Here is a 13,730-nt window from a genome sequence, read left to right as displayed (position 1 = left end):
GGATAGCCCACTAGTCGGAGGCACAACAGGGTGTGTGAGAGCCCAATGGTACGTAGGGTCAGACCGAGAGCCTGAAGGCGGGTAGCCATCCTCAGCGCTGTCACCCCGGGCAGGTACCGGGGCGGGCTGCCCCAGAGGTGGTCGAAAGGTGCCGAGGGTGGTTAGTGAAGCCGGAAGGTGGGTAGGCCGTCCAAACCGCTGTCACCCCGGGCGGGTACCGGGGCGGGCTGTCCTAGAGGTGGTCGAAAGGTGTGTGAGGGCGGATCGAGAACTGGAAGGGGCACAGGATGGACTGAGAACTGGAAGGTGGGTAGGGGCGGGCTGCCTTAGAGTGGTCGGAAGGTGGGAGGGGTGGGGGCTTGCTGGGTCTGTATTGTCTGCACTTCTGTATGTAACAGTTTTGTTTAATGTACAAATGTCATTGTCACTGTCTTGTTAAATGTGGAACTGGGATTTGAGGTTTGTCCTCATTCTCTGTAAAATGGTTGAATGGTAGGGTTTGGGGCCTAGCTTTGCTGCTCCTCTCCCTTGTAAAATTGCTGTCTCTTGTACAGCTGTAAATGTTTATTGTAAACTGTTTTGTAATTTGTTTAATAAAATAAAAAAAAGAGAAGAAGAAAGCTGTCCAACATTTCCCTGTGTGGAGGTGCCAGTGTTGGACAGGGATAGGCAAAATCAAAAGTCACACAATTCCAGGTTATAATCAACCTTAAAGTCAAAAGTCACACAATTCCAGGTTATAATCCAACTGCTTTATTTGAAGTCTCAGGCTTTCGGAGTGACGCTCCTTCATCAGATGAAGACTTTGCCCGACAAGGGAGCAGTGCTCTGAAAGTTTGTGATTTCAAATAAACCTGTTGGTCTATAACTTAGTGTCATGTGACTCCTGATAACACCTTCCTGAGCCAGGCGTCTATTTTTCACGTCGTTGGAGATGTTTTGAGGAGGCGTTTCTCACACATTGAATTCAAGAGTGAGATTAGTCCTTCAAGAGTCACAATTTAAAGAGATCCCCAGGGCGATCAAGAAATATTTCCAAGTTCTAGCGATTTGTTTGAAATTTAATCTGAAGACTGTGGATGGGGAGGGATGCCTGCACGTATGAGAGAAGGCAGCAAATAACACCAAGCATTGACAGCGAGCCACAACAGCTGAGTTATGGAGAAAAGCGACAACACTTGTACAAAAATTATCACTTTCAGACACGGGACCAGAAATCACAGGCTAGGTGTTTGCAGTTACGGAATACTATTGAGAGAGAGGAACACATGATATGGTGTAAGACCATCCCAGCTCGGACCCATTCTCCACAATATAGAGGGGTGTGGGGTATGTAAAGTGCCCACTAAGCTGCCCATCTTTAGACCTTATTGAGATACTTAATGCCCAGTGTACCATAATATGCTCAGGCAGAGCAAGAATTTGTTTATTTTCACCAAAATTGATGAACGGACAGGAAGGATGTTTGGGAGATGCCATCCATGGCAACCCACTCCTCAAAGAATAAACCCTCCTCCCACCGCCAGTCTTGTGTATCCCCCTTGTGCATTCCCCTACAATGCCTCTTCCTCTCCTGTACACTCCCCTGTATCTCCCTCTGGGGTCTCCTCCTCCTTGTGTCTCTCCCACCTTGTTGTCACTCTCCACCCTCCATTTTGCCCCTCACCCTCCTCCATTTTGTCCCTCACTCCCCTCCACTTTGCCCTTCTTTCCCTTGTACATTATTTCGCTACACCCCTTCGCTTTGTTCATCTCCACCCATCAACTTTGCCTCCCTTTCCCCTCCACCTTGTCCCTCTCTCCCCTCCACCTTGTCCCTCTCTCCCTCCACACTGTGCCTTCCCTCCTTTGCACCTTGTCCCCTTCTTCATCTCTCCCCCAACTTTGTAATTCCCTCCATCTGACCTCGAAAAGAGTCTCCCCACCTCCCCATTGCTCTCCTCCTTAGGGTGTCTGATAAATTTCAGCGCTCAAGAAAACCCAGGCTGACTTTGTCTGGCACCAATGACACTTCATCACAGGCCTCCATCCAACCCATGATGCTCTTGCCTTCTTGGGATTAGACAATGTGCTAGTCAAATAACTTGGCCTGTGGTTCTAAAAGGTGGGATATCCTACCACTAAGGGTGGTACCCCAATGTTATACTGTAAGCACTGGCGTATAGCACTAGCCCAACACTCCATAGAATGGGTACAGCATGAGGAGATCACTCAGCCCACTTGGTTCATACTAGCTCTCTGTGAAGGACATAAATTAGTTCCATTCCCGCGCCTTTCTCTGTAGTCCTGTAAGCATGACCATTTCAGCACATTATCCAATTGCTTTTTGAAAGCCATCATTGAAAATGCCCCACCACACTCTCAGGCAATGCATTCCAGATCTTCACTACTTTCTGCAGAATAAAATGCATCCTCATGTCACCTCTGGCTCTTTGGTTTTATTTCCCCCACCTAACTAGTTACAAGCTCAGTACCACAACAACAGAAATAGAGGAAGAGTCAGAAAAGAGGGAGGAACGAAATCAAAGTGGTGTTGGAGAGATAGATAGGAACAGTAGAAGGCCATTCAGCCCCTCAAGCCTGTGCTGCCATGCAATGAGATCCTGGCTGATCTCTGGCTTGACTCCATATACCTGCCTTTGGCTCATATCCCTTAAAATCTTTGCTTAACAAAACATCATCCATCTCAGATTTAAAATTAACAACTGATCTCACATCCATTGCCATTCATGGAAAAGAATTCCAGACTTCTATTGCCCTTCTGTACTTCCTAGTATCTCTCCTGAATGATCTGGTCCTAATCTTTAGACTATGTTCCATAGTTCTAGAATCTCCTACCACTAGAAGTTGTTTATCTTTATCAACCTTAACTTATTATCTTGATTACCTTACACTGAAAGACTGGAGTGACTGGGCTTGTATACCCTTGAGTTTAGAAGACTGAGAGGGATCTGATTGAGACATATAAGATTATGAAAGGATTGGACACTCTGGCAGCAGGAAACATGTTTCCACTGATGGGTGAGTGCCGAACCAGAGGACACAGCTTAAAAATACAGGATAGACCATTTAGGACAGAGATGAGGAGAAACTTCTTCACCCAGAGAGTGGTGGCTGTGTGGAATGCTCTGCCCCAGAGGGCAGTGGAGGCCCAGTCTCTGGATTCATTTAAGAAAGAGTTGGATAGAGCTCTCAAGGATAGTGGAATCAAGGGTTATGGAGATAAGGTAGGAAGAGGATACTAATTAGGAATGATCAGCCATGATCATATTGAATGCTGGTGCAGGCTCGAAGGGCTGAATGGCCTACTCCTGCACCTATTGTCTATTGTCTATTGAAGCTTTCAATCATATCACCCCTTAACCTTCTAAATTCTAGTGAAGACAGGCTTAATTTGTACAAACCTGAACCCCTGAAGTGCAGGCATCACGTGTTATAGTCCCTCCATGGCAAATGTATCATTCTGAAGGTATGGTGCCTGGGAAGGACATTTTGACTTTGAGAATGGACTCCATCCTCTGGGATTCCCACCTTTCTGGCTCTTTTATGACTCACTTCAACAATGGTTACCACCCAAGTTTTGGCCATTTTACTTTTGGGAGATCAACCACCACATACAGATGTGACCTGTGGGACCAAGAGTGTCACTCCAGCCTTGGTCTGTTCAGTCACAAGCAACATTGCTTCAGGGAGGCAGGAAACTAGAACAACATGGATGCAACGCATGGTCAGCCATGACCAAAAGGGGCCTCACACACTCACTTTTGGGAGATTTTCCTCACTAAATACCCTGCCCTAGACCTCTCATGATTTTAAACACCTCAATCAAACCTCCTCTCAGCCTTCTCATCTCCCTGGAGGAAAATCCCAATTTTTTGTTTTATTCATTTGTTGAATGTGGGTGTCAGAAGTGTGGGCCAGCATTTACTGTTCATTTTTATATGCCAAAGGGGCAGTTAAGATTCAACTACACCGCCTTGGAGTTATATGTAGGCCATTTTGGAAAATCTCTTTCCTTAATGGACACTACTGAATCAAATTGCTTTTTAATGACAATCAATGGTGCTAGAAGGTCACCATTTCTATTGCAGTTGCTTTTTTGAAAATGAATTCAAATTTCACCACATCCAAAGAGCATTAGCCTGCAGTCCAATGGCATGATCACTACATTATTCTACAACCATTTCCCACTTCACAGTCTCTAGGACACAATATTGAGTTCCACAACTTCAGAGCTCTACACTCCACTTATCATACCTTCCTCAATTTTTCTCTGGCCACGTTTTGTTTGTATCTTGTTAAGCTTGCTCTCTGAAAAGTGGACTAATTTTCCTCCTTTTATGCCTTCATTTACACCCACTTTACATTTACATCTCTATCACTCCTTCACCACCATTAGGATTCTCCTTGTTGTTTACTCCAGGCACCCTCACAATAAGCTCCACTCACTTCTCCTTCCCCTCTGTCAACAGCATAAAACAAATGACCATCCAGCCCCTTTTGGTTCGAGAGAAGAATTACATCAAACTCGAAATGTTAACTCTGTTTCTCTCTCCACAGATGCAGCCAGACCTGCTGAGTTTCTCCAGCACATTCTGTCTTTATACTTCCTTTCTTCTGTTTATCTGACCTGAAGGCCCTCATCCCCAGGAATATCTTCCCAAAACTAAGGAATCAATGACTGGAGATGCCTTTGGTTGTTCTATTACCCTAATGGTTCTGGAATGAATGACCAGTGCTGAAAGGAAGGAGGGAATTCTTATCGCTGTGTGTATGATAAAGTTCTGAAGATGTCATGTGGTTGGTTAGCACTGCAGAATTGTTTCAATAAGTGATTAGCCACTACATTTTCTAATGATTCCTCTGTTTTAGATGCACAAAGAATAAAGAACATTACAACCCAAGAACAGGCCCTTTGGCTCATCAAGGCTGTGCTGACACACTTTGCCCTTCCATACTAAAACTATCTTCACTTACAAGATCTATATCCTTCTATTCCCTTCCTAGTCATGTATTCGTTCAGGTGCTTCTTGAATGCTGTTATTGTGTCTGCTTCTACCAGCTCCTCTGACAGTGCGTTACAGGCACACACCACCCTTTGTGTGAAAAATGTGCCTCACACGTCTCTTTTAAACATCCCCCCGCGCCGCACCTTGAACCTGTGTCTTCTAGTAATGGACCCCTCCGCCCTGGGAAAAAGCCTCACTTTCCACTCTCTCCATGCCATTCACAACCTTACAAACTTCTATAAGGTCGATCCCCCACCCCCACCTCCTGCATTCCAATGAAAACAAGCCCAGTCTGTCCAACCTTTCTCCCCTGTACCAGGCAACATCCTGGTAAACCATTTCCGTACCCTCCCCAGAGCATCCACATCATTCTGGCTTTTGCAAAAGTAATCATTCGGCTCTTTAGCTGATGGAAGTTTTAATTCTCAAACTTCCTTCAAAGTTATGGAAAGCTGACACAAGCTGACATTGATAATGCCTCAGGTTGTATTCATCTGAAATACAAAGAACTGAATTCCACTGGCAGCTACGGTCCTTTTGTGTTTTCTGGTGTCAGATTAATTCCCTTTCAGAATCACTGAACAACACCTTTTGTATTGAAAATTCACCTGACGTTTAAGGGGATTATTTGATACTCCCTGGGGATCTATATGGATCGGAAATGAGACCAAGAAATTGATCTGAGATTTTGTCAGAAATTTGACGACAAGTATGTGTGTGATATCTATTGAGCAAAGGATAGTTTTACCGCACTGAATGGAGCAGTGCATTGTTGAAGTGTAGAGATTAAGTAAAGCAATAATTGTGGATTTGGGAGACCGTACACACGAAAGTTGCATCCTCGTGCCAGGTGTTTTGTTGTGAATCATTCTGCTTGGGCTTGTTATGACATATTGCCGTGGCAGGTGGGATGTGAACCTGGAAGTTTTAACCCAAAGGTCGTTCGTGGGGATTCGCTAGCTAGCGGGTGTGATTGACCACCTAAGAAATTCCACGTCACTGGTCAAAATCCAATATTAGGACACTACCACCATGATACAAGATCCTAAAACATGATCCCGGAGCTCTGGATTACTCGGGCAGTGACCTTAACATTACATCAAAGCCTCCCCACTCCTTGTAACAACTTTGCTAACAATCAGATCAACGTATCCTGAAGTTGGAACCCAGCGTTCGAATTGAACTCTTCAACTGATGATTTGAGCCTGCAACAAGTCTACTGCGACAACAATCACTATTTGGAAGAAGGAGCTGCAGAAATGGAGTCTCAAGTTTCAATAAGTTTGAATCAAAAAATGGTGTGGAAATTAATCATCTCACAGACAGAGTTGAGAAGGCTTGCACAACTTTTGATCCTAGTGGTCAGGTGAGCTGGAAGGAGTTCATTGTTCTGATAAGAACTAGTTCAATTAGCAAAGCAGTGCATGTGCCCTTGAGGCATAGTGGTAGTAACCCTACCTTTGGGATAGAGGCCTGGGTTCAAATCCTACCTGGTTTGGAAATATGTCTGAGCAAATTGATTTGAATATTTACAATCAGATCCTCCATCAGTGCGATTTCGGTGAATTTTGATAGTGCGTTCAAAAACAAGGGTGGTCATTGTCCATGCTACCGAACAGGCTAAAATGACCAAATATATGTTATCCATTTAATTCTGGACAGAAAGGATAAACGGAAGGAGACAGGTTCAAGCATGGCTTTCAAAGTAGATCCTTAAACTGTTTTAAATGTCATTCAATTGTAACATTCAATTCTGCCCAGCAAGGCAAAAGTGATTACTGCAAATGCTGGAAATCAGAGTCAGATTAGAGTGGTGCTGGAAAAACACAATAGGTCAGGCAGCATCCGAGGAGCAGGAAAATCGATGTTTCAGGCAAAAGCCCTTGATCAGGAATGAATGATTCATTCCTGATGGAGGACTTTTGCCCAAAACGTTGATTTCCTGCTCCTTGGAAAGCTGCCCAACCTGCTGTGCTTTTCCAGCTCTACTCTAATCTAAATTCTGCCCAGCAATTAGGGGAGGGGCTTTTTCAAGGCTTGTGATAGGTCAGTCAGATCAATTTAGGAGTCACTGAAGAGGAATTCCAAGGCAGTCAGTGAAGATGTGAAAGAGGGATCACAGAAGCTTCCATGTTAAGAGTGTTGAAGTTAGCTTTGCTGTAGCGTGGGTCCCTAATCTACACTGATTCTGTGTCAGAGACTCAGTAAGGGATCGTTAGCAATTGGAACTCTTTGTGCTGTTAGAAGTCAGGAGAAGTTCTCGGAATTAATAGACTGCCAACCTGGCGAGTAAGAACTCAAAAGAGGTCATGAGCAGAAATGCTTCAGTACAATGAGGAGAGTGGGGGAGGTTAAAAAAAATCACAAGCTGTGTTTGTTTAATGCAGCGAAGCAAGATTGGACTATGGGAGGATAAACCAGGGGGCATGTCTCCCTTGGTGAATCTAGCTGGCTGTGAAGAGCTGAGGTTATATCTGTAAGTGAGAACAGTAGCACAGTTTTATAGTTCAGGGTAGGGTAGACCCAGGAAAGGAAGGTGATCAACCAGAATAGGAATAGTTGCTGAGACAGTCCATGATGAAGTGGTTCTTCTGAGGGATACCAGACTGACAAAAGTGAAGAATATTAATACATTTGCTTTGCTATTAGCTGAAAAGGAGAAATTTGTCGGAGTACAGGGAAAAGCCTGGGGAGCGACACTGGGTGAAGTACTTACACAGAGGACCATCACAAAGTGCACTGTGACCAGTGATTCTAAGAATCATTGGAGATTGTGGGATATGAGAATTCACATTAATTGCACACCCATTTTTCCCAGACTGGTCACAATGAGTTAGAGAAATAGTTAGACTGAGTAGTCATGATTTGGAGATGCCGGTGTTGGACTGGGGTGTACAAAGTTAAAAATCACACAACACCAGGTTATAGTCCAACAGGTTTATTTGGAAGCACACTAGCTTTCAGAGTGACGTTCCTTCATCAGGTGATAGTGGAGGGCTATCTGTTAGAATTAAAGGCTTAACAGACAACCAATTTTTCAATGTATAATTTCAGTTACATCACACTGTTAATTTTTGCTATAAATTCTGTGTTATGATCGAGCCCTCCACTATCACCTGATGAAGGAGCGTCGCTCCGAAAGCTAGTGTGCTTCCAATTAAACCTGTTGGACTATAACCTGGTGTTGTGTGATTTTTAACTTTAGATTGAGTAAGTAGGTTTAAGGCAAAGAAATTTTGTTAAGGTGAATACGTTGATGGAACAAGTAAAATTCATCCATCTATGTCTCAGGCTGGTATTTATAGCAGGAAAATGATCCAGAGGATTTGTGAAGCAGGTGAAACCATGGGGTCTAAGAAGTCTGTGTGACTACAATCAGGAAATTGCTTGAAGGAAATGAGGAGAGTTAAATGTATTTAGCTGTCTCTATGTTGTTATTCTCATAGCTCTTGTATGTATCCTTGTGTATTGTGCATCGCAAGGATGTAGAGATCAAAGTTAGAATTAGTATTATTAAATCCCTACAGTGCAGGAGAAGCCATTCAGCCAATCAAGTCTGCACCAACGCTCCAAAGACCATCCCACCCAGATCCAACCCCTACCCATAACCCCAAATTTACTATAGCTAACCCACCCAGCCTGCACCTCCCTGGACAATATGGGCAATTTAGCATGGCCAATTCATCTAATCTGGACATCTTTGGACTGTGGGAGGAAACCGGAGCACCCAGTGGAAACCTATGCACACGGGGAGAATGTGCAAACTCCACACAGGCAGTCACTTAAGGCTGGAATCGAACCTGGGTCCCTGGCTCTGTGAGGCCACAGTGCTAGCCACTGAGTCATCAGCGATGTGCTGTCCTCATGCTCGATAGTGAAATGTGCATATCAGTCCTCAGGGTGCAAGTGTAACGAGTAAAGGCTGGTTCAATCATGGAGTATAACCAGAGACGAGGTCTTGAGGTTCCGTGATGGTGTCCTTACCTTCAGGTTACAAGCTCTGAATTCGAGTCCCACATACACCAGGGCTTGTTGGCCATGGGAGGCACATTTGGAATGTAGCCACGTGGCTGATTGTCAGTCTACAAACCTGATGGTAAGTGAGGAGTAGTCTCCCAGGCAGTCATCCTGCCCAGAAGACAACGGCACACCCCTACAGTTTCTTGCACAAAGACAGTGACCAATCCAATTGGTCTATAACAGTCCTGTACTGGATTGTAAGATTTATTACTGATCTGAATTGGAATGTAGATCCTACTATTGCCCTGTATTGGAGTGTATGATCTATTGCTTCTTTGTATTGGAGCATAATGGCTTGTTTGCTTTGTTGCAATCAACAATAGACTCTCTTTTATGAGGCTAGTAACAACATAGCAGTTAATGATCATTTGAATGTGGATGCTGTTGGAATGGGAAGGAAGAACCTATCATTGCTGTGGGTGGGAGGAGAGAGGGTGGGTCAGACATGGCTGAGGGCCCTGACCTGTCAATCATAGTGGTGGCCAATCTTTGGTTGAGGAAGAAGGTAGACATTTGAAATTTGACACAATGAAATGTGGAACTTATTCAAGGAACAGCTATTGTGGGTGCTTGATAAGTATACACCTATCAGTTAGGGAGGTAGTTGGCGAGAGAGGGAGCCATGGTTTATTAAAGAAGTTGAAACTCCTGTCAAGAGGAAGAAGAAAGATTATGTGAGGATGAGGTGTGAAGGCTCAATCAGGGGACTTGTGAGGTATAAGTTAACCAGAAAAGATCTAAAGAGAGAGCTCAGAAGAGCCAGGAGGGGACATGAGAAGTTGTTGGCTGATAGGGATCAAGGAAAACCCTAAGACCTTCTATAAGTATGTCAGGAATAAACGAATGACTAGAGTAAAATTAGGGCCAATCAAAGACAGTTGTGGAAAGTTGTGTGTGGAATCTGAGGACATAGGGGAAACACTTAATGTCAGTATTCACATTGGAAAAGGGCAATGTTAGTGAGAATATGAAAATACAGGCTCCAAGGTTTGATGGGATTGAGGTTGACAAGGAGGAGCTTTTAGCAATTTTGGAAGATCTGAAAATAGGTAAGACCCCTGGATGGGATTTATCCTCAGATTCTCTGGGAAGCCAGGGAGGAGATTGCAGAGCCTTTGGCTTCGATCTTTATGTCATCATTGTTGACAGGAGTAGTGCCAGAAGACTGGAGGATAGTAAATGTTGTTCCCTTGTTTAAGAAGGGGGAATCGGGACAACCCTGATAATTATAGGCCAGTGAGCCTTATTTCGGTTGTGGGTAGTGTGTTGGAAAAGGTTATAGGAGATAGGATTTATAATAATCTGAAAAGGAATAATTTGGTTAGGGATAGTCATGATGGTTTTGTGAAGGGTAGATCATGCCTCACCAAACTTATTGAGTTCTTTGAGAAGGTGACAAAACAGGTGGATGAAGGTAAAGTGGTTGATGTGGTGTATATGGACTTCAGTAAGGTATTTGATAAGGTTCCACATGGTAGGTTATAGCACAAAATACGGAGTTTCAGGATTGAAGGTGATTTAGCAGTTTGGATCAGAAATTGACTAGCTGAAAAAAGACAGAGGGTGGTGGTTAATTGGAAATGTTCATCCTGGAGCTCAGTTACCAGCGGTGGCTGCAAGGATCTGTTCTGGGGCCACTGCTGTTTGTCATTTTTATAAATGATCTGGATCTGGACATAGAAGAATGGGTTAGTAAATTTGCAGATGACGCTAAAGTAGGCAGAGTTGTGGATGTGCTTAAGGATGTTGTGGGTTACAGAGGGACATAGATAAGATGTAGAGCTGGGCTGAGAAGTGGCAAATGGAGATTAATGCAGAAAAATGTGAGGTAGTTCACTTTGGAAGAAGTAACAAGAATGCAGAATACTGGGCTCATGATAAAATTCTTGGCAGTGTGGAGGAACAGAGAGATCTCGGTGTCCAGGTGCATAAATCCCTGAAAGTTGCCACCCAGGTTGATAGGGTTGTTAAGAAGGCATATGGGAATGTTGGTGTTTATTGGTAGGGGGATTGAGTTTCGGAGCCACAAGGTCATGCTTCAGCTGTACAAGACACTGGTAAGGCCGCACCTGGAGTATTGCATGCAGTTCTGGTCACCGCAATTTAGGAAGGAGGTGGAAGCTTTGGAAAGGGTTCAGAGGAGATTTACTAGGATGTTGCCTGGTATGGAGGGAAGGCTTTATGAAGAAAGGCTGATGGAACTGAGGCTGTTTTCGTTGGAGAGAAGAAGGTTGAGAGGTGACTTAATAAAGACGTATAAGATAATCAGAGGGTTAGATGGGGTGGAGAGTGAGACCCTTTTTCCTCAGATGGTGAAGGCTAACATGAGGGGACACAGCTTCAAATTGAGAGGTGATAGATTTAGGACAGATATCAGGGATAGTTTCTTTAGTCAGAGAGTAGTCGAGGTGTAGAACAGCCTGCCTGTAACAGTAGTAGATTCGCCAATGTTAAGGGCATTTAAATGAGCATTGGACATACATATGGATAATAATGGAATGGTGTAGGTTAGATGGGCATCAGATTAATTTCACAGGTCAGTGCAACATCGAGGGCCGAAGGGCCTGGACTATGCGGTAACATTCTATGTTTCCATGTTTCTATTTCAAGCCCACTTGTTGAAGTTGGCACATCGGAATAGATGCGACAAGGATAGAGGAACTGGGGGAATGGAATAGAGTCTTTACAGGGAGCAGTATGTGAGGATGTAGAGTCAAAGTAGCTGTGTGGATCAATGGGTTTATAGTGTAGCGTATCCCAGAAATGGTAGCACAGATGTCGAGAAAGGGAGGGGAGGAATCTGGGATAAATCGTCAGGGTGGAACTTGAATGACTGATATTTCACACCCGAAAGCATGTCTCAAAACTGATGACTGTTTGATGGACTCATGTTAGGAAAACTTTCCAGCCTTATCTTTGCAACATGATCATCCAAGAACCTTACCTGAGCTGTCAAAGCAGATACCATAGAGATAGAATGGGGCTTAACCCCAACATTTATATAGAATAGATATTGAATCCCTAGAATGTAGAAGCAGGCCATTTAGCCCAACAAGACCCTCTGAAGAGTAACCCACCCACACCTATTCTCCTACCCTATTACTCTACATTTATCCCTGACTAAAGCACCTAACCTACACATCCCTGGACACTGTAGGCAATTGAGCATGGACAATTCACCTAACTTGCACATCTTTGGATTGTGGGAGGAAATTGGGGGACCCAGAGGAAACCCACACAGATATGGGGAGAATGTACAAATTCTACACAGTCGCCTGAGGCTGGAATCGAATCCAGGTCCCTGACGCTGTGAGGCAGCAGTGATAACCACTGAGCCACTGTGCCACCCTACATGCCCAGCTGTAATGGAGCATAAGGGGGGAGTCCTTTGGAATGGAACATTAAGAGTCACTTCACTGTTCCTACTTGAATTGCCATCTCGCCTTCACTGATGAGAAGCTTGTAGGAACTATATGAATTGTTGGGGTCCAACAGCAATTGAACTGCAGTGGGGCTGGAGTGGGGAAATCGCTGACACAATCCCAGCTGTCAGGCAGGACTGAGCTTTCTCCTTTGAGGGGATGAAAGGAAATGGATAATCTTCTCACTCATCATTGGGACATGAAGAACTTCCCTTCCTAGCTGTTCCTCCTGTGAGATCGCCAGATTTGAAGAAAGGTCGCTGGACCCGAACTGTGAACAATGCTTTCTCTCCAAAGGTGTCGCTATATCTGCTGAGTTTCTCCAGCAACTTCTGCATTTGCCAACACAGCTTAGGCATTCTGTTAGAGGTTCCATCGTAGCCCTCCAAACCCCTTACCCCAGATTCCTGCTGTTTGATATCCCACATGATATCATCACCATGTCCTACCTTCCCATGGCCAAATGGAAAGTGAACAGACCCTTTCTTGTCAACCAAGCCAACTTTTTTAATTCCCATTTACAACAATTAAACAAATGGGCCTTTTCAAATTAAAACATCAGATTTAATCCCAACCTGGGCAATGTCCTAATGTTCTCATCAGTCAGCCACTGGTTTGAAACAAAGGACTGAAGCTTTGTGCTGGAAGGGAGCGTTGCTTCAGAAGGTCAACAATCCAAAGTTGGCTCAAGAAGACTTATCGTCTCTCCCGAATAAAGCTGTTGAATCCGGGGGTCAGCTGAAAATTTCAAAGCTGAGTTCAACAGATTTTGTTGGAGGTGAGTGCCATTGTGGTATTGTCACTGGCTGAGTAATCCAGAATGAAACCAAGAACCGCAGATGGTTGAGATCTGGAACAAGCACAGATGTAGAGTCGTTGGACTGCAACACTAACTCTTGGCGAAAGTGAGGACTGCAGATGCTGCAGATCAGAGTTGAGAGTGCTGGAAAAACACAGCAGGTCAGGCAGCATCCGAGGAGCAGGAGGGAGTCGATGTTTCGGGCATAAGCCCTTCATCAGGGAAAGCTAACTCTGCTAACGGATGCTGCCAGTTTCGCCAGCAATGTCTACTCATTTTGGAGGAATGGAGGTTAATGTTCTGGGTACACAGATTCTGAGCTGAGGAGGAATTTCTTCAGCCATAGGTTGGTGACTCTGTGGAACTCATTGCCGCAAAAGGCCATGGAGGCCAAGTCACTGAGTGTGTGAAAGACAGAGATTGATAGATTGGTAAGGAGCTGAAAATGTGTTGCTGGAAAAGCGCAGCAGGTCAGGCAGC

At 44.4% G+C, this 13,730-nt stretch overlaps 1 protein-coding gene across 1 annotated transcript in view; it reads left to right on the top strand.

The window, feature by feature from the left end:
* LOC132831198 (vesicular glutamate transporter 1-like) overlaps nucleotides 1-13,730 on the top strand; it is a 95,040-nt gene that overhangs the window by 33,246 nt on the left and 48,064 nt on the right. The window contains exon 2 of the mRNA XM_060849211.1: nucleotides 12,594-12,617. Within this exon, the coding sequence (XP_060705194.1) occupies nucleotides 12,594-12,617 (24 nt within the window). The remainder of the gene's footprint in view (nucleotides 1-12,593; nucleotides 12,618-13,730) is intronic.

Source organism: Hemiscyllium ocellatum, chromosome 33, assembly GCF_020745735.1.
Source record: "Hemiscyllium ocellatum isolate sHemOce1 chromosome 33, sHemOce1.pat.X.cur, whole genome shotgun sequence".
In the NCBI taxonomy this organism is placed as follows: domain Eukaryota; kingdom Metazoa; phylum Chordata; class Chondrichthyes; order Orectolobiformes; family Hemiscylliidae; genus Hemiscyllium; species Hemiscyllium ocellatum.
The sequence above is the reverse complement of the archived record's forward strand: the minus strand, read 5'-3'. Positions and strand labels throughout refer to the sequence as shown.